This window comes from Schistocerca americana, chromosome 1, assembly GCF_021461395.2.
Source record: "Schistocerca americana isolate TAMUIC-IGC-003095 chromosome 1, iqSchAmer2.1, whole genome shotgun sequence".
NCBI lineage: Eukaryota > Metazoa > Arthropoda > Insecta > Orthoptera > Acrididae > Schistocerca > Schistocerca americana.
The window spans coordinates 339303103-339325488 of NC_060119.1; the positions used below are offsets into that span (position 1 = coordinate 339303103).

At 44.4% G+C, this 22386-nt stretch overlaps 1 protein-coding gene across 1 annotated transcript in view; it reads right to left on the bottom strand.

Annotated features, from left to right (window-relative positions):
* LOC124548219 (transcription factor Ken 1-like) overlaps window positions 1-22386 on the bottom strand; it is a 206112-nt gene that overhangs the window by 15536 nt on the left and 168190 nt on the right. The window contains exon 2 of the mRNA XM_047125162.1: window positions 5973-6298. Coding sequence (XP_046981118.1) covers window positions 5973-6269 — 297 coding nt within the window. The 5' untranslated portion in view covers window positions 6270-6298. The remainder of the gene's footprint in view (window positions 1-5972; window positions 6299-22386) is intronic.

Genomic DNA, 22386 nt, shown 5'->3' on the forward strand with positions numbered 1-22386 from the left:
GGTGTATGTAGATCGCAGTATGATATACCATCGAATATGACTGATGACTCTAAAATATTTCTGTTTGCTGATGACACTGGCTTAATAATGAAGGAAGTTGAGCGCAACATAGATGAAGTATCAAATACTGCTTTTCAGGACATAACTTCATGGCTTCCGGAAAATAAATTTATGTGAAATTATAGTGACACTTCGACTTCACAGTTTCTAAACACAATCTGACTAAAACTGACATTGTGATTACACAAAATGGGCATATAATTTGTGAATCTGAATAATTCAAATTTCTAGGTGTTCACGTAGATAGCAAACTGCCACGGGAAGACTATGTTCGGGATTTTGTACAAAAACTGAATTCTGCTTTATTTATCATTAGAGCAGTACCTACAGAAGGCGATGGTTCAACATGAAAATTAGTCAACTTCGTTCATTTTCATTGGTTATGACATACGGCATTTATTCTGAGGTAACTCTTCCCCTCCACAAACGGTATTTTTGGCTCAGGAACGGGCAGTTCGAGTAATATTTTGTGTAAATTCGCGGACCTCTTAGCGACCCCTGCTGAGGTCTGAGAATTCTGAGACTGGCATCTCAAGATTTATTTCCTTTAATGCCATTTATTGTCAACAACATAATCTAATTCCGAAGAATTAGCAGCTTTCACTCAGTTAGGTAACCGGAAATCCAATCTGCATTTGGATCGCACACCCTTCACTTTTGTGCAGAAAGGTGTGCAGTATTCTGACGCCTGGGACATTCCATGAACTCTATTGATCTACTGAATATGACAATAACTAAGTAAGGGCTATATTACTTGGAAACTGGAAAGTCACTGAAGTATGGGAAAAAGTATTCAACGTAGTATAGAAACTTGCGGAATTCCATTAGCCGTGCAGCCCTCCCTATATTAGAAAGCAGATGAAGTGACGTAACGGTACCGTAGTACCCATGGTCTAGGGGTAGCGTCTTTGATTCATAATCAAAACGTCTTCGGTCCGGGGTTCGATCCCCGCCACTGCCTAAATTTTGAAAAATAATCAGCATTGGCGGCCGAAGACTTCCGGTGTAAGAAGCCAGCCTCATTCTGCCAACGTCCTTGTCAAAGAGGGCGGTGGAGCGGATAGAGGTTCAGGGCACTCTCTTGTCCTAGGGGTGGGAAATTGCCCCTAAAGGCGGAAGAATCAGCAATGATCAACGACATGAGGATGCAGAAGGCAATGGAAACCACAGCATTAAAGACACGTAACGTGTATCCACAGGACATGTGGCTTGTAATTGAAGAAGTGTCATGATGATCTCTCCATTGGCAAAAGATTCCGGAATAGTCCCCCATTCGGATCTCCGGGAGGGGACTGCCAAGGGGGAGGTTACCATGAGAAAAAGATTGAATAATCTACGAAAGGATAACGTTCTAGGAGTCGGGGCGTGGAATGTCAGAAGCTTGAACGTGGTAGGGAAACTAGAAAATCTGAAAAGGGAAATGCAAAGGCTCAATCTAGATATAGTAGGGGTCAGTGAAGTGAAGTGGAAGGAAGACAAGGATTTCTGGTCAGATGAGAATCGGGTAATATCAACAGCAGCAGAAAATGGTATAACAAGTGTAGGACTCGTTATGAATAGGAAGGTAGGGCAGAGGGTGTGTTACTGTGAACAGTTCAGTGACCGGGTTGTTCTAATCAGAATCGACAGCAGACCAACACCGACAACGATAGTTCAGGTATACATGCCGACGTCGCTAGCTGAAGATGAACAGATAGAGAAAGTGTATGAGGATATTGAAAGGGTAATGCAGTATGTAAAGGGGGGCGAAAATCTAATAGTCATGGGCGACTGGAATGCAGTTGTAGGGGAAGGAGTAGAAGAAAAGGTTACAGGAGAATATGGGCTTGGGACAAGGAATGAAAGAGGAGAAAGACTAATTGAGTTCTGTAACAAGTTTCAGCTAGTAATAGCGAATACCCTGTTCAAGAATCACAAGAGGAGGAGGTATACTTGGAAAAGGCCGGGAGATACGGGAAGATTTCAATTAGATTACATCATGGTCAGACAGAGATTCCGAAATCAGATACTGGATTGTAAGGCGTACCCAGGAGCAGATATAGACTCAGATCACAATATAGTAGTGATGAAGAGTAGGCTGAAGTTCAAGACATTAGTCAGGAAGAATCAATACGCAAAGAAGTGGGATACGGAAGTACTAAGGAATGACGAGATACATTTGAAGTTCTCTAACGCTATAGATACAGCAATAAGGAATAGCGCAGTAGGCAGTACAGTTGAAGAGGAATGGACATCTCTAAAAAGGGCCACCACAGAAGTTGGGAAGGAAAACATAGGTACAAAGAAGGTAGCTGCGAAGAAACCATGGGTAACAGAAGAAATACTTCAGTTGATTGATGAAAGGAGGAAGTACAAACATGTTCCGGGAAAATCAGGAATACAGAAATTCAAGTCGCTGAGGAATGAAATAAATAGGAAGTGCAGGGAAGCTAAGACGAAATGGCTGCAGGAAAAATGTGAAGACATCGAAAAAGATATGATTGTCGGAAGGACAGACTCAGCATACAGGAATGTCAAAATAACCTTTGGTGACATTAAAAGCAACGGTGGTAACATTAAGAGTGCAACGGGAATTCCACTGTTAAATGCAGAGGAGAGAGCAGATAGGTGGAAAGAATACATTGAAAGCCTCTATGAGGGTGAAGATTTGTCTGATGTGATAGAAGAAGAAACAGGAGTCGATTTAGAAGAGATAGGGGATCCAGTATTAGAATCGGAATTTAAAAGAGCTTTGGAGGACTTACGGTCAAATAAGGCCGAAGGGATAGATAACATTCCATCAGAATTCCTAAAATTATTGGGGGAAGTGGCAACAAAACGACTATTCATGTTGGTGTGTAGAATATATGAGTCTGGTGATATACCATCTGACTTTCGGAAAAGCATCATCCACACAATTCCGAAGACGGCAAGAGCTGACAAGTGCGACAATTATCGCACAATCAGCTTAACAGCTCATGCATCGAAGCTGCTTACAAGAATAATATACAGAAGAATGGAAAGGAAAACTGAGAATGCGCTAGGTGACGATCAGTTTGGCTTTAGGAAAAGTAAAGGGACGAGAGAGGCAATTCTGATGTTACGGCTAACAATGGAAGCAAGGCTAAAGAAAAATCAAGACACTTTCATAGGATTTATCGGCCTGGAAAAAGCGTTCGACAACATAAAATGGTGCAAGCTGTTCGAGATTCTGAAAAAAGTAGGGGTAAGCTATAGGGAGAGACGGGTCATATACAATATGTACAACAACCAGGAGGGAATAATAGGCGTGGACGATCAAGAACGAAGTGCTCGTATTAAGAAGGGTGTAAGACAAGGCTGTAGCCTTTCGCCGCTACTCTTCAATCTGTACATCGAGGAAGCAATGATGGAAATAAAAGAAAGGTTCAGGAGTGGAATTAAAATACAAGGTGAAAGGATATAAATGATACGATTCGCTGATGACATTGCTATCCTGAGTGTAAGTGAAGAAGAATTAAATGATCTGCTGAACGGAATGAACAGTCTAATGAGTACACAGTATGGTTTGAGAGTAAATCGGAGAAAGACGAAGGTAATGAGAAGTAGTAGAAATGAGAACAGCGAGAAACTTAACATCAGGATTGATGGTCACGAAGTCAATGAAGTTAAGGAATTCTGCTACCTAGGCAGTAAAATAACCAATGACGGACGGAGCAAGGAGGGCATCAAAAGCAGACTCGCTATGGCAAAAAAGGCACTTCTGACCAAGAGAAGTCTACTAATATCAAATACCGGCCTTAATTTGAGGAAGAAATTTCTGAGGATGTACGTCTGGAGTACAGCTTTGTATGGTAGTGAAACATGGACTGTGGGAAAACCGGAACAGAAGAGAATCGAAGCATTTGAAATGTGGTGCTATAGACGAATGTTGAAAATTAGGTGGACTGATAAGGTAAGGAATGAGGAGGTTCTACGCAGAATCGTAGAGGAAAGGAATATGTGGAAAACACTGATAAGGAGAAGAGACAGGATGATAGGACATCTGCTAAGACATGAGGGAATGACTTCCATGGTACTAGAGGGAGCTGTAGAGGGCAAAAACTGTAGAGGAAGACAGAGATTGGAATACGTCAAGCAAATAATTGAGGACGTAGGTTGCAAGTGCTACTCTGAGATGAAGAGGTTGGCACAGGAAAGGAATTTGTGGCGGGCCGCATCAAACCAGTCAGTAGACTGATGGAAAAAAAAAAAAAAGCATTAGCGGCAGCAGCAGCAGCAGTAGTAGTAGGAGTAGTAGTAGTAAGTCTGGTACGGAAATCGCTTTACAAAAATAACTAAAATGACATAATCATTGATGTAAAAGACATTCAGGTATATACAGAGGGGTCCAAAAAAATGTATCCACTGTTTAAAAGTCCATAACTGGCGAACTAATTGACGGAGCTGTCTCATCTTTGGTAGTGTAATAGTTTGTAGTTCCGGCAATCGCCACACAAGCGTTGTATTGTGTTGTTTTGTTTTGTCAGATGACAGTCGCCAGATAGTGTTTTGTTCTTAGTTGCACCTAGTTACTCGAGTAAACATGGCTGGCGCAAGGCTTACATTCGATGAAAGGAAGTCAGTTTTGAAGTGGTATTTTAAGTACGAAAACATTAATGAGGTTCAACGGCAATGGCGAAATGAGTATCAAACAGAGCCACCGACACGTTTAACGATTCGTCGCATTCGAGACAAATTTGAAGCCGAAGGCTGTGTTAAAGATGCACACAAACAACGATCTGGACGACCTGTAACAGTAACAAGTCCCGCTAACTCCCGTCGTGTGTTACAACAATTCACTCGCTCACCACAGAAGTCTGTGAGACAGTGTGCCCGTGAAACTGGAGTGAGTCGCTCAAGTGTTCGGCGAATTTTGAATATAGCCAAGTGGAAGTGCTACATCCCACGATTGCTACACGCAACGAACGAGGACGACACAGATCGTAGAGTGGAGTACTGCGGGTGGTTTACTAACATGGTGCGCAACGATGAAGAGTTTGCAGAGATGATTGTGTGGTCTGATGAGTCACAGTGCAAACTCAATGGTACAGTAAATCGCCACAATTGCATTTACTAGGCCGCCGAAAATCCGAACGTCCTTGTAGGCAAAGCCGTGAATTTGCCAGGAGTAAATGTGTGGTGTGGGCTGTTTTACCGGGGCTTGATTGGGCCATTCTTCTTTGACAGCACAGTTACTGGTGAAGTGTACCTTCAAAAGCTTCAGACATCCATTTTACCTACCATCCAAGACTTGCATGGAGACGGAAGAGTTTACTTTCAACAAGATGGTGCCCCAGCCCACTACCAAAATCGTGTTAGGGATAGGCCGTAGAGGTGCCGTGGAATATCCACCACGTTCCCCAGACCTAACTCCTCTGGACTTTCACTTGCGGGGAACACTAAAGGACGTCGTTTATCGACAAAAGCCACGCACATTGGATGAAATTCGAGAATCCATCGTACATTCATGTGCAAATATCCGACTGAACACGTTGCAGTCAGAAGTTCGCGCTGCAGTTCGGTGGCATCGTTTGTGTGTGGATGTTAATGGTGATCATTTAGAACACCTACAGTGATATCTTTAAGTTGGACTTTAAGCTATACTTTCACCAAAAATGAGACAACTCCGTCAATTAGTTTGCAAGTTAGTCTGTAGTGTGTTGCTATCATTTTCACAGAGAAAATGTATTAGAATTGTGAACCGAATAGTTCCGCATCATTGCGAGAGAAAGCTACTATGAGTCACGGGATATGCTAAAAAGTAACTAATTAACGGCTTTGTCAGTTGCAAATCGGAAGGTCACTGATATCTCGAGGAAAGTGTTGGGCCTAGGACGGAAACGTATGGAACTCCCGCGACTGTGACTTGTTCTCCCACAGGCCAGACAGCAATTGGTGAGGCTGGTACGGACCTGCACGCAGGCCTCCCCGGTGTAGAGGAAGGTGAGCAGGTGGGCGGCGGTGCGCGCGTGCACGCCGGGCAGCGAGACGGCGGCCGGGCAGTGCGGCGGCGCGTCGCGCAGCGCGCGGCGCAGCAGCGGCGAGGCGGCGGCCAGCACGAGGCGGTGCGCGGGCAGCGCGTGCCCGCCGTCGCACACCAGCGACAGGTCGGCGCCGTGGCCCGCGTCCCACCACGAGCGCACCTCGTCCAGCACGCCCGCGCCGTGCCGCCCGTAGTGCAGCGTCAGCAGGCCGCTGCTGTCCAGCATCGCCGCCGGCGCGCGACTCCTCCTCTCGCCTGCAACACCACACGCCACGTCACGTCAACCGAAGCCAAAACCTAATATACACAGGGGCTACTTTTTTTCAACCGCTAATGGGTCGCGAAATTAAAACTACAGTTGAAATCCGAAGAAACTTTACGCAGATATACGAGGGTCACTCCAAACGAAATGCACACCATTTTTGTAAAAATACAGTTTTCATTCAGCATGTGTGAAAGTTTTACAGTGAGGAGAGGCATCCTTCCCGCTACTTTTCAAATTTAGTTCAACCTGTTCCCGTGAGTGGCGCCCTCACAGCATGTCTTCAAGATGTCTGCTACACTTGACGTTCTTCAGAAGCAACGTGCTGTCGTAGAATTCCTGTGCTGCGGAAACGAGACAGGGGGAAACATCCACAAGAGATTGAAAAAGGTGTATGGAGATGCTGCTGTCGATCGCAGTACAGTTAGTCCGTGGGCAAGCAGGTTACGTGATGAAAGCGGGCACGGCAATATTGAGGATTGTCCACGCAGCGGCAGGCCTCGTACTACACACTCTCCAGACAACGTGCAGAGAGTCAACGAATTGGTGACTGCTGACAGACGCATCACAGTGAACGAATCACGCTACGTTGGGTTATGGGAAGGAAGTGTTTGCAGATTACTGAAACTGTTGGAGTTAAAAAAGGTTTGTGCCAGGTGGACTCCCAGGATGTTGACAGTTGCTCACAAAGAAACAAGAAAAACTGTATGCAGCGAACATTTGGAACAGTACGAGAATGGTGGAGATGAATTTCTTGGAAGAATAGTGACAGGTAATGAAACATGGCTCCATCATTTTTCACCAAAGACGAAGAAGCAATCAATGGAAAAGCATCATGCAAATTCACCCGAGGAAAAATAAATTCAAAACCACACATTCTGCTGGAAAAGTTATGGCTACGATGTTTTTCGATTCCGAAGGACTCTTGCTTGTGGACATCATGCCAAGTGGAACCACCATAAATTCTGATGCATACGTGACGACACTCAAGAAACTTCAAGCTCGACTGAGTCGTGTTCGACCACATCGGCAAAAACAAGATGTTTTGCTGTTGCACGACAACGCACGGCCACATGTCAGCCAAAAAACCATGGAAGCGATCACAAAACTCGGACGGACAACACTGAAACACCCGCCTTACAGTCTTGACCTGGCTCCATGTGACTATCATCTCTTTGGGAAATTGAAAGACTCTCTTGGTGGAACAAGGTTCGAAGATGAAGACTCCCTTGTGCACGCTGCCAAACAGTGGCTCCAACAGGTTGGTCCAGTATTTTACCGTGTGGGTATACAGGCGCTGGTTCCAAGATGGCGTAAGGCAATTGAGAGGGGTGGAAATTATGTGAAGAAACGAAAATATTGTTCCTAAAGGATGTATCTACACACTGTAAAACTTTCAGACATGTAGAATAAAAGATGGATTAAAAAAAAAATTGTGTGCATTTCTTTTGGAGTGACCCTTGTACTAGGCAAACCGCACCCAACGGTGTCGAAGAGGTTGCCTAACCGTCTGGCACTACAGCAGACGCCAGTCTGGTTTCGTGTCGAAAGTTCGGACAGGTAAATTTCTAACGTGCCCAACGAAAGGACTCTTTGCCATTTTATTTAAGCACATGTTAGTGTCCCACTTCCGCCAGTTATGGCAACAGAAGGTGGAAAACAAGAGGGTTGAAAAAGCGTAAGTACCCTTTAGTGCTTCTGATCACCTTCAAATTTCGTCGAATGGTTTTGAAAGGTCCCTAGTGGTCTCATCCTGGCACGACAGCAAAAATTGCGGTCGCGCTGCACTCCACAGGGATGCGATCATGTTCAGTGGGGATGCAGCCCCACAATGTTGTTAGACAAGGGCTGACACGTAACCAGTGTCAAAAGGTGTCCTGTTGGCCATCGCGCTCCGAACTGACGTTTCCGACCGCGGAATGTGTGGGAAAGGCGTGGTTTCATCGATCGGTGACACACTTTATGTCACCCCCTGAAGCCTTTTCGTGTCGGTTCTGAGCGTGGTGCGTCTGAAACGTTTTCCTCGGCCATCGATCAGAAGACCGCGTGATTTCAACACTGAATGTCGAGATTCTGACCTCCATCGCAGAGACGCCAAAAGAAGGAGTAAGATATGGGTAAGAGGGCCCGTGACGACATTCTCGTCGTGTGACACGTTCACGGGGGCGTTGCCAGAATTGTGGTGAAATTTACTGCCAATATGACGTCATTAATCACCTTACAGCTCACATCAACCTCTGAGCTGTGAACTTTTTTGCGCGTGTGACGATACCTTTTGCACTATTACTGTCAAAGGTCGTAGGCACCTTTCAGCGAAGTTTAAAACTTTTTCCTCTCAAAGAGAGGCAGTTATGCCGTTCCGAAAAAGTTATCCTTTAATTCTATTCCGCAGTGTAGTATGTCCGTCAAATGCGTCACTTCGCACTTGTTAGTTATCTGTACCCTGTGAGCACAAAAAGGTGCCTAGATCAAAGTGTCTCCCGCCAAGTGTGAAATGCATCCTGTAGGGTTCAGCCTGATTTCATGCTGCCCACATAACCTGTCCGTCTTCACGACAATCCTCAGCCACGCACTGTATGTGCAACAAAGACACTCCTAAAGCGTTTTGGACGGCAAGTGTTTGACCACCAACCATACAGCCCGACTTGGTTCCATCCGATTTTCATTTCTTTGCTAACAGAAACTGGCTATGACTGATTTTGGCGCAAACACAAAGCTTCAGACCAGCAAAGGGAAGTGGCGAAAAGCACAGGCGATTGCCTTCCGTGAAGATGGTACTGGAAAGTTGCTACAGCGCTTTGTGAAACGTCAGAGTCGGAATTACAAAAGTAGCTGGACACATTTTTCGTTTTCACTGTGATTTCTATTTCGCGACCCTTACCGGAGGCTGGGGAAAAAAAAAATAAGAACGTACAAATAACATCGAAATACTGGTAAAACTAGGGCAGCACAAAATTTTTATACTTTGAAATCTGAAGATGTGACCTTCAGACGGCGAAGATAACATTAGTTTTGATTTCGGTAGAAGTAAGACGTGGACGATAAACAGTTCAGACAGCAAGAAGATAGAAGGTTTATAAATGTGTTGCTACAAAAGAATTGTGAAGATTAGATGAGTAGATCATGTTAACTTTGATGTGGGCCTGAACACTATTGGGCAGTAAGGAAATTTGTGGTACAACTGAACTGAAGGAAGTGATCGGTTGATCGGACACGTTCTGAAACATCCAGTGATCACCAATTTAGTACTGAAGGAAAATATGGGAAGAAAAAATTGAGACGAAGTTATTCGAAGATGAAGAGGCTTGCACTGGACAGAATAGCGAAGGGATCTGCATCAAACCAGTCTTCGAACTGAAGACCACAACAACATCATGACGTCACTTCCACCAGTCCATGTCGGTCTATAGATCAGAACCTGAGTCTGTTCGTAAAACAATTATCTCCGTCAGCCATTTTTATTTTCTCAATGAGCCGTTTCGGGCGCTTACACCCTACCTTCACTTAGGCCAGTAGAGTAAATTACATTTTTGTTTTCTGGGTCGATGCTCTTGTTTGTTCTCACGATGCTCATTTCGAACATGTCCCAGCAGAAATAATCCTGAGGGTCGGTACAGATACAAGTTTTCCTGCGCACAAACACGATACAACAACCAAACGATCCCCGAGCATTTGATACAAATAACAACAACACAAACAGTTCACAGATAGTTTGGCACATTCTCTGGACTCTCTCAGAGCTCACGTACACTGACGAAGCATAGCGTTGGTCCGCCTCTGCAACGCACTAGAACACCTATTCTGCACGGCATGTATTCGACAAGTCCTCGGTAGGTTTTCTAAAGCATATGGCACCAGGTGTCTAGGCACAGGTCAAGCAATTCCCGTAAATTACCAACCGGTGGTTTGTGGGCTCGGAGATGGTGCCCGATACGTCTCAGGTGTGTTTCTTCGGGTTCACATCAGAGGAATTTGGCGGGCAAGACATCAACGTGAGTTCACTATCGTCTTCCTTAAAACACTGTAGGGCGATTCTGGCATTGTGACGCGAACAGTTATACTGATCGAAGATGACGTCACCTTTGTGGACGACCTCAAACACCAAGGGATTCAAGTAGTCCACAGGCGTCATGGTTCTTTCGATTACTACTACATGTCACATGGAAGTCTAGATGAATGTCCGCCAAACCAGAATATTGTTCCCATCCGCTTTGTGTTGAGGCGTGATCCATGTTTAGAACAACTATCGACCGGCCTGTTGTAACAAGAAAACGTGATTCATCCGACAACACACTTTTCCTCTCAACCACGGTCTAATGTTGGTGATCCCGCCGCCCACTGCAACCGTAACTGACGAAGTCGTTGGCTCAACGTGGGAGCACATAGAAGTCGTCTACTGTGGTGCTCCATATTCAAAATTATGCGCTGTACGTTTTTCTCCGAAACACTTGTGCCTGTACCAGCACTGTACTGTCATAACATCTGCCAGCCGACCAGTGTGGCTGCTTCCGAGATTCTCGTTCCCAGTCGCCGGGCCATATACATAATAATCTGCCGTTTTCAGTGTTGGTTATCTCAGTACATTTCTCCATTTGCGGCTCGTATCGCAACTAAAATGATTCCCATTTCTTCTCTGCTCCACCTTTAAACTTCCCTTACCGCATCAAACGCCTGCAACGTTACCAGATGGCACTTAGTGTCGCAGCGGGTGGTGGGAACATTGTTCTGGTTCATCACAGTAGTTCCAGAAGATCTGGTGTGCACAGTTCAGTAATTATGCTGAAAATATGTTATTTTGAAAGGCCGGTCACCTATGTGGAAACATTAAGCTATATCCACCTCAAGGTTGTTCGTTTTCCTTAGCTTTGGCTGCGAGGAGTATCATGTTACACAACGCCCCGTAGCGATATTCAGGCTATTGCCGCACGTACAGTCACTTTCCCTTCGGGCTGAAGAGGGGGCTTTCACGTACGGGCACTCTCTTGCAATCGCACACCCGATAACCACGGAGGTCTCTCCATTTAAGTATCATCTTTAGTAACCATATCTTGGTGGACTTGCTCGTTAGGGTTTGCGACACGCAAAAGTAAGTTGTGGTAACAGAGGTCCCTGAAAACTGGTTTTCCTGGTACTGGGAGTGATACTAATAGTGGGACCGTGCAGTTGATAACTTGTTAGAGTTAAAACCTGCTGTCGAGCTCGGACAAGAATAGGTAAACTGCTGAAGTGCCATCAAAGTACAAGACGACGCTGCTTCTGGATCATAACAATCGCAATTACACGTAATATTTGTTCCTTGGTTACGTCTCCAAAGCTGAAACTAATTGACAAATTCATGAAATAGACCCTACATTCAGCTTTTCCAATCGATGTCATGCGGCAGTGAAGTCCCCTAGAAATCTGGTAACTCGTATGTACTTGGTTATCACAAAGCAACGATTGTGATGTAAGGCAGTACACCGCTGAGTTTTCTGTTAAGAATGAAGCCACTAACATTAGTGTTGACATGTCTCTGAGATATATCACTGTAGCCACTAGCTAATCTGAAATGCTAATTCTGTAGCAGAGATGCACCCTATAGATTAGTCCGTTCGAAAAAAAGTAGACTGTAGGACACAAACAATCCTGATGTCTGAATGGATATATTTTATACATCACACGTTTACCTTATAGTGTCGCTTGGTAACTCGCTGAACATGCGTCAGATCACAAATCCTAATCGATGATGATGATGTTTTGGTTGTGGGGCGCTCAACTGCGCGGTTATGAACGCCCGTACAAATTCCCAACCTTTGCTCTGTCCAATCTGCCACTTTCATGAATGATGATAAAATTATGAGGACAACACACACACCCAGTCATCTCGAGGTAGAAATCCTAATCGAGTGAAATGTCGTACTGCCAAAGATAATGGATAAGTTTGCAGAAGAAACGGAATTCCAATAATCGTAGAACCACTTCGATCAAAGCTTAGCATGGTTAAAATAGAAACGGTGGAATGATTCCTTTAACAATGTCACTCCACCTAACAGTAACTGAACAGTGCTGTCTCTAAAACTGGTATCTACTTTCGTTCCCTGACTGGTATTTGAACTTTATTTATCCATAAAGTGGCTTTAATTCTTGGAAGACTCTTACCTATGATAACAGTGGCAATCTGGCAAATGGTTACGCGATTACTTGGAATTTCGCTGTAGTGAAACACACGGTCGCTGTATTGTGTCAATAAAAACATTAACGGAGTGCATACGAAAACTGATTGAAAACTTCAGTGAGGAGAGTTAGAAAAGGGCAACACTTTGGAGAACGGGAAACAGGCCGATGAGGTTTAGACAAAGGACAGAAACACTAATTCAGTATCAACATTAGAGCTCGCTTCTAGATAACAGGACCGTGATCTATCGGAAGTGCACTGATGACGAAGCTGTTTAGCAATCTACTATTTTAAATTCGTCCATCCATTTAAGCATCTATTTCTCTTCGCTAATTTCCTGGGTATGGGACTACTTGGACTTTAAACACGTCAACAAGTGTCCAGAAAGCCTCAACGGTTTTGTAATGAAGGAATAGTGAATGGGATTGAGGGGAAAACAAATTTATGGCCCGAGTTGACTAAAAGGACAGGCACATCCTGAGGCATCAAGGAATTACCAATGTCGCAATGGAGGGAAGTGGGTTTGTGTGCGTGTGTGTGTGTGTGTGCGTGTGTGTGTGTGTGTGTGTGTGTGTGTGTGTGTGTGTGTGTGTGCGTGCGCGCGTGTGTGTGCGTGTGCGTGTTCGTGTGCATGTGCATGTGCGTGTTCGTGTTCCGTGTTCGTGTGCGTGTTCCGTGTTCGTGTGTGTGTGTGTGTGTGTGTGTGTGTGTGTGTGTGTGTGTGTGTGTGTGTGTGTGTGTGTGCGTGTCGTGTTTCGTGTGCGTGTGCGTGTGTGTGTGCGTGTGCGAGTGAGTGTGCGTGTGCGTGTGCGAGTGAGTGTGCGTGTGCGTATGTGTGTGTGAGTATGTGTGTGTGTGTGTTTGTGTGTGTGTGAGTGTGTGTAGGGGGCGGTAAGGAGGCTAAAAAAGGTATCGGCAGAGCAAAGCCTTTACGGCTGCAAGCAGGTTCAAATAAACACTGAGGCGAAAAAAGTCATGGGATACCTCCTAATATCGTGTCGGACTTACTTTTGCCCGGCAGCAACTCAACGTGGCGTGGACTTAACAAGTCGCTGGAAGTCCCCTGTAGAAATATTGAGCCACGCTGCCTCTATAGCCGTCCATAATAGTGAAAGGGTTTTGTGGACGAACTGACCTCTGCTTTATGCCCCATACATGTTCGATAGGATTCATGTCGGTTGATCTATGTGGCCAAATCATTCGCCTGAATTGTCCTGAAAGTTCTTCAAATCAATCGGTAACGACTGTGGCTCGGTGACCTGGTGCATTGTCATCCGTAAAAATTCCATCTTTCTTTGGGAACGTGAAGTCCAAGAATGGCTACAAACCATCTCCAAGTAGCAGTCCATTCAATGTTAACACAGCACACACCTTTATCGGACCATCACCAGCTTACAGACTGCCTTGTTGACAACTTAGGTCCACAGCTTTGTGGGGTCTGCGCCACACTTGAATCCTACCATCAGCTCTCACCAACAACTGAAATCTGGACTCATGTGATCAGGCCACGGTCGTCGAGTCGTCCAGGGTCCAACCTACTGGTTACGAGCGCAGGAGTCGCGGTGCAGGCTATGTCGTGCTGTTAGCAAAGGCACTCGCGTCGGTCGTCTGCTGCCATAGCCAATTAACGTCGAATTTCGTCGCACTGTTCCAACGGATACGTTCGTCGTACGTTCCACATTGATTTCTGCGGTTATGTCAAGCAGTTTTGCTTGTCTGTTAGCACTGACAACTCCACGGAAACGCCGCTGCCCTCAGTCGTTAAATGAAGGCTGTTGGCGAGTACGTTCTTCTTGATGATAGGTAATGCCTGAAATCTGGTATTCTCGGTAAACTCTTGACATTGTGGATCCCGGAATATTGAATTCCCTAACGATTTCCGAAATGGAATGTCCCATGCGTCTAGCTCCAACTAACCATCCCGCTTTCAAAGTTTGTTAATTCTTGTCATGCGGCATAATCAGGTCGAAAACGTTTTCACATGAATCACCTGAGTACAAATAACAGCTCCGTCAACGCACTGCCCTTTTATATATTGTGTACGTGATACTACTGCTAACTGTAGATGTGCACATCGCTATACCATGAGTTCTGGTCACCTCAACGTAAACTACTATGTAGAAATGAAAAGGCTTGGACAGGATAAACTGTCATGGAGAAATGTGTCCAACTAGACTGAAGACTACAACATCAAGAACAAATAAGAACACAGACGTAACAGCGTATTGCTGAAACTATCATTACACTCGGTTAGTTGAAGAAAAAGTAGTAACACTACGCTAATGATAGGAAAGAATACCACACTTCGACATTTTCATGGGTCACTTAAGGTCAGTTGTCAGCTAATGACTTGATTCACAGATCCGTTGCTAAAGCGAGATCAACACCAGCCAGCGGTGAGAGGAGCGGGGCGTCGCGGTGTGTAACGAACAGCTGGCGGGTCCCCTAGCGACGTGGCGGGCTGAGTTAGTTGGGTAACTGTGTGGGGAAACGGGCGCGTTGCCCCCGCCTGTGGCCACGCAAACGGACTTTCTGTCTTGGCAGCACTGAGCGCCGCGCGAGGTCGCCGCCGCCACCGAGGTCCAAACCAGTTTTTTCTATTCCGAGTTTATCGGTTTAGCCGGCCGCTTTATTAAAGGCGCGGCCGATTCATTTCGGTCGTGATCCGTCGGCGATAAGCTGCCTGCTAAGTGGGCGCCGTAGCCGGAGGCTGCGCTCAGGTTAATTCATTGGTTGGGGGTTCAGCCAGTCAGCTTTACGGACGCCGTCGTCTTTTTACTGGTGCCCGTCGAGGACCACCCCAAAACATATGGAAGGTTCTGTGCCCCAGAGAGTGGACTCCGTGATTACAAAAGGACAGCCAACTGAAAGACGAAACAGAACGTGGCCTGTTGACTCGCTCTTTTTAAAAACTACCGAAGCAAGCAATAAAATAATTTTGAGGTTTACATCGAATACTGAAAACACTGTCATCCCACACACTGACACATACAGTCACGACGCTCTCCGGTGGGAAAGTTGTTACCATTTGACAGCTAGTGCGACTCTAGCGCTCCAAGCGGTGAGAAAGCAGATAATCACACGCGTCGTAAGGATAATGTTCGTTGTTAGTTATTTTCTACTTAATTAACAAAACAGTTGTTATACTTTTGCGTTCCGTGTGTTAGTAAATTACCGAGGAACATGAATTATCGTGACACACATGTAAAAACAGGTGAATCACACCGATTCAATGATGAATTATCGTGAAAAAATATGTAAAAACAGGTGAATCACATCGATTCAATGACAAAAGCAACAACTTATTCATGAAGAAATGCTTTCGAATGTGTATATTTGCTGCTTTCTCCGCTGAAAGCAAGATAATGTGAACACTTGTTTCATGGCTGAGAAACATATATTTCTGTTGTTACAAGTATTATGATAGGCACTTAAAAAAAGTTTCATGGTGTCTAACGGTTGAAATGGATCCAAGCACTATAGGACTTAACATCTGAGGTAATCAGTCCCCTACACTTAGAACTACTTAAACTTAAACTAACCTAAGGACATCACACATGTCCATGCCCGAGGCAGGATTCGAACCTGCGACCTCAGCAGCAGTGCGGTTCAGGACTGAAGCGCCTAGAACCGCTCTGCCACAGCGGCCGGCGGGGTCTAATGTTTCAAACCTTTTCTCACTTCTCTCGCCTTTCTAAGACACGAATATTTCTGTACATGTAATTACGTTTGCTTCAAAAGTGAATGTGTTGAGAATCCTTGACGTTTATGGCTCAGATTTAGTAACAATTGTGGGATTGGTTTCTACTGTGTTGGAAAACAGTTTTGTTGCTTTTGACTATTTTCCGTCACGTCTGTGTGGTCTTCAGTTAAGCTACGGGAGTGATGGCTTATTTGGTACGTAAAATAATGTGGTATTATACTCCACACAGGTTCCACATTCACTGATTTGGCTGAAAGTGTAGCGAACATAATTCCTCGTTGTTGGGTAGTACACGAACGTCTTTCCGCAAAAGGGCAGGTCTCCTGGTGTTTAATAGCAATTTTTGTTGTTAGAAAACGACATTATTCAATAATTATGTGTACGTCAGAAGAGAGTCGTATACAAACTGTCCCGTGATATACCCCGTTACGAACCTCCCAAGATCCGTAGTAGGAAAATGACTAATGACAAATATTGAGTCAGTTTTTAGTTATTGCCGATTTTTATGTCCCTACATACACTTCATATTGTTAAAACTATGTTACAAATCAATGTAACCCGTAGTGTTCCCATTCGTCCGATATCGAATTCAGAAGCGTCGCCACGCGAAGTGGCCGCTTCCCCTCGTGCCGAAGGTTCGAATCCTCCCTCGAGCATGGGTGTGTATGTTGCTCTTAGCATAAGTTAGTTTAAGTAGTGTGTAAGTCTAGGGATCGATGACCTCAGCGCCGCGTCTTAGGCGCTGCAGTCGTGGACTGTGCGGCTGGTCCCGGCGGAGGTTCGAGTCCTCCCTCGGGCGTGGGTGTGTGTGTTTGGCCTTAGGATAATTTAGGTTAAGTAATGTGTAAGCTTAGTCACTGATGACCTTAGCAGTTAAGTCCCATAAGATTTCACACACATTTGAACATTTCGATGACTCAGCAGTTTGGTCCCTTAGCAATTCACACACTTTTTTTTTTCTTTCTGAAGTGTCGCTTGCTGGCCGCTTGGGGCGCTGCTATCCTTGTGGATAACAAAAACGAGACGGGTTGTCGCCCGGTATACCCTCAGCGTACTGTAGGTAATATAAAAAATTAGATACAAAGCTTTTTGGAATGCAATACGCATACTGCAGTGACTACCGTTGTCAGAAATTTCGACGTTAGTTTGTAATTTAAGGCGAGTTGGCATACGTGTATCACACTTTTGTACAGAGCCAGAAATACGCCCCAAAAAGATTGCACAATTGATTGAAATCAATCGAAAATGATTTTCGTACGAGACATAGTCCTCGGCAGATATCTCCCTTATTAGTGTGTTGTATGCTCCCAAATGATTCATACGAGACGTCCATTTCCATATCCAACATTTTTGGGCCCGCTTTTTGTTCATCAACGTGACTGTAAGCTCTTCTGTTGAAAGCTGCGCAACTCCCGAGCGAATAATTTCATTTGTCGCCATCTTGAAAGGCGAAAGACATTTCTAACTTCGGCGTCTCGAAACGCTAAATTGTATGTAAGATTATTGGAGGGGGGGGGGGGGATGCTAGTGTAAGAAATTCATGCCTGTGGAAACCCGGTGTATTTCTGGCTATGCTTCTCAGTCAGAATAATAGCAAGACACCTTTAATTACATGGCTTGTTTTCTCCAGGACAATGAAGCGATGTCTAAGAACAGAACACCTGTCGCGAAAGATTCCGAGGACACAAATACATTCATTTTATCTGTGATAGTGTGAGACCGCAGTGCCCGTTCAGCCGTATAATAATGAGCAAATACATTGAAGGCTGTCACGGTTTCTTCGAACGAAAACTCGTACTTAGGACGATAACGGTTCAACTCCCTTTGAAAGGTCATCACCGAGTTCTTTCACCTTCCTTCACCAGTCCACGCTTATTCTCCTTCTCTAAAGACCACGTCATCGACGGGATGTTGTTTAAATCATCCTTCCTTCAAATGAAAGCTTTGGTTATGCAATTTACCGTTTTTCTGATAAAGAGTAATAGTTTTTTATCTCCACCAGGACAGAAGACAAATTTCTGTCTGCGTTTCCTGTTGCATGACAAACCATGACAAATATGAAAACCTACGTAAGAAATGCATGTTACTTTCCGGAGATAAATTACTCCCAGAACTACGAACGGGAAAATGAACGGATAAGATGACGAAATTGTGGCGAACTGTAGCACTTTTACTCACTGCTATACATCTAAGTCTCGCATTCGCATTTCCTAGACTGCATTATGCGTGTCATTACGACATTATAGTTTTTGATAATGTCATCACTATGCGTTTAGCTATTGAAAGAGAGGAGGTAACCTTAGAGTTTAAGTTCCGTTAACATCGAGGCTATTAAAGAGAGAATACAAGCTGGCGTCGGACAGGAAAGGAAAATAAAATCATCCACGATCCCCAACTTTTTGGTACTCGCCCTAAGGGATTATGAGAAACCACAGAAAACTTAAATAGGAGTGTTTGGACGGATATTCGACCCCACACTTCTCAGTCATGAGCCCAGTGTCTGGAACTCGAAGTCTTTTTCATGGAAATGCTGTGCGGTATTTGTGCCTCCAAAATTTGCTCACTAGAGAATGCCAAAGACAAGCGTCCGTTGCTTTTGTAACACTACGGTCGACAGATGACATTGCCGTGGTGTAGATAGGTTTTTACACAATACCTGTGGCTGAATCGTCAGCCCGTTTGGAATGTGGCCTTTCTTCCACAGGCGCCATTTCGCAACTACGCCGGCAGCAGTCGTACAATTACAGCAGATATCGTCATTAGCTTTAATAAGGCTTGCATAAGACCACACTCGCAAGGATAAATTAACTGACAGATTTCGCTGCGCGTCCGCCAAGTTATTCATCTTCAACAAATCTAACGTCAAGGGGTGGCGAGCGTCTGATAGGTCAGAAAAAGAACGGCGAGAAACATACAGTTTTGAGTAGATGGACGAGATACCACCACAGTTGACCCTCTTGTGAGTTCCTATAATCGTGAATGGTCTATGTACGTTCTCAGTGTATACGACTGTTGACTGTGGCAACTTTTTCATCTAGTCATTCATCTCTTAACAATAACAAATGCTGACAACATTTATTTTCTACAGTTTGTACGTACGACTTTTTTCCATTATAATATAGCATATGAATAGGCATAATTTATGTTATCAACCCTCCTTTCATATTAATTAAAGTATTTTAATTTTCTTAGATCACTGACTTGATTTCAGGTAAATGAATGTAACGGATGATTACTATTTTCAACGGTTCAAGCTATTATACATTTAAATGCTAAAAATCGTTCTGAGGCTAGCTGTATGGGTGATGTCATTAATAAATTTAAAAAATCTACACTTTCTTAACACTTATTTAGCAACGTTATACTTCGATTGTCTTTATATATTTCTAGATCATGGTATTAATCGTCATTTTTACAAGCTAGCGAAATGTCTCAGGCTCTTAGAAGTTTAGTTAGATGAGATGATATCATTCAAATGGTTCAAATGGCTCTGAGCACTATGGGACTTAACATCTGAGGTCATCAGTCCCCTAGAACTTAACCTAAGGGCATTACACACATTCATTCCCGAGGCAGGATTCGAACTTGCGACCGTAGCAGTCGCGCGGTTCCAGACTGGAGCGCCTAGAACCGCTCGGTCACCGTGGCCGGCTGATGATATCATTATGCGGCAGAATATACAAGGAGCGTCAAACGAAAACTAGACACATGAAAAAAGTAAACTGTTTGTTTTTACAAAAGTAATCGCCATAAATGTTAATACATTTATCCCACTGTACTATAAGACGGTGAATGTCTCCATGGAAAAATGTTTGCGCTTGTCTACAAAACCATGATTGTGCCCTGGAGTACACCTCTTGGTCCGAAGCAAATCGACGGCTAGGAATGACTTTTCTCAGGGCACCAAAAATTTGTCTTCGACAGATATGCTCGCTTATGTATTGCCAAGTTTGTTTCAACTACGTCACAGAAGTTTCCCGGGAAGTCCTTAAAGATCGTCCATCTGTCCAGATCTCTCCCCAAGGTATTTGCATATTTTTGGAACCCCGAAGAAAGACATTCGTGGCTGTCGATTTTATTCGGAAAAGGAGGTGCATGCCTGACTTACTTTTTCCCATCTGCTTCGTTTTCATTTGACTGCCCTTATACTGAACGACGTTTTACAAGACGGCTACGCAACAATAACGCAAAAATTAGCGTTTACTAAAACAGTCATACATCTCCAGGATGTAAAATAACATTCAAAGGACAAAAAGAGAACTATTGAATTTTACGAATATTAAAGGTATTCCCTCTCTTCTCTGCAAGAGGTGCATCGTCAGAGAACGTCCTCCTTCTGTAGTCAGTTAGTGGTCAAGTATGTGCAAAACGACACTAGAAAGCGAGAGACTTACCACAAATGCATTGATCGATCAAACCTAGCGTCGATTCTGCTTGTGTCTAACTTCTTAAAATGTCCTTCCAGTACGTCAGGCTGTTTAAACCATTAAACAATAATAAAAAAAACACCGTACGAACAACTTTTTTAAAATTGATTGTGGCCGGCTTCAATCTGACTTGCAGCCCATCTTCAAAAAATGGTTCAAATGGCTCTGAGCACTATGGGACTTAACATCTGTGGTCATCAGTCCCCTAGAACTTAGAACTACTTAAACCTAACTAACCTAAGGACACCACACACATCCATGCCCGAGGCAGGATTCGAACCTGCGACCGTAGCAGTCGCGCGGTTCCGGACTGAGCGCCTAGAACCGCTAGACCACCGCGGCCGGCCAGCCCATCTTCAGTTCTAGCGCTGCAATATGATGTTTGTCAGCACTGGTAAGAATGTAACATAAAGAGTGTTACATTCTTCCCACTGGTATCAAACTGCACATTGCAGCACTGGAACTGAAAGTGATCTGCTAGTCAGAAACCGATCATCATTAATATAAAAAAATAATAGTCCATACTGTGTTTTTTTTCATTCATTATACCAACGGAGATCACTGTTTCCTGGGACAAACCATCAATTATTAAACTATAATGTTTGTGAGAATAGTCCTTGCTCCAAATGAAGGCGCAGTTTGAACTCTCAGTGATTAGATACTGAACCCAAATCTAGGAGCAAGGCGGTTCGAATCTCCATCTGGATATATACAGACTTATGTTTTCCGCGGCTTCCCTAAATCAGTTAAAGCAAACAGAGGGATGGTTCCCTTGAAAAAGTACAAGGGCCATTTACTATATCATCAGGAGCACGTTTCCGTAGAAACGACGTAGCCGTCGATGGAATGTTAAAACCTAATCTTGCGCTTTGTAGGAGAATAGTTATCCTGGAGAATATGGACCGTTTGAAATATTAGATCTCTCATTTCCTTGCCGGCCGTTGTGGCCGAGCGGTTCTAGGCGCTCCAGTCCGGAACCGCGCTGCTGCTACGGTCGCAGGTTCGAATCCTGCCTCGGGCATGGATGTGTGTGATGTCCTTAGGTTAGTTAGGTTTAAGTAGTGCTAAGTCTAGGGAACTGATGACCTCAGAAGTTAAGTCCCATAGTGCTCTCATTTCTTTTAGTCTAATTATGTTTAGAAGCAGTCACTAGCACTATCTGATCAAAAGTATCAGGACACCCATATGCAATTCGGCGTTGAACACCAAACGTCATGTAGAGAGGGTGGCTGTAACAAATCTGATGGAACCTGCCCGTGGAATCATTGGTGAGTTCCGAAGTCCTACTAGCAGTCCATCTAGCAAAGTGACTGTGGGTATGGAGCTAAAAAGAATGGGATACACTCGTTGAGCGGCTCCTCAATAAGCCACACATTTCTATAGTCAGTGCTTCGCGACGCTTGAGAAGGTGTGATGAGCGACGTCATTGGACGGTGGATGATTGGAAACGAGTGATTTGGTGTGATGGTTCATGATACACCCTATGGGAACCCCATGGAAAGGTTTGGGTTTGGCGAACAGCTGGAGAGCGTTACTTGCCATCATGCGTAGTGCCATCGGTGAAGTATGGAGAGGTGGTGTTGGTAGGGTGTAGAGGTGTTTCTCGTGGTTTGGGTGTGGTCTCGTTATTGCGCTTAAGAAAACGCTAAATGCGTAAGCATATGAAAACATTTACACCAATGTGTACCGTGTGCAGTGGGAGAACAGTTCTGACGGGATAACTGTTTGTATTGGCATAATACCGAAATGTGCCATAAAGCAGCGCGAGGCAATGGTTTCTGACCATGAAATTCATTA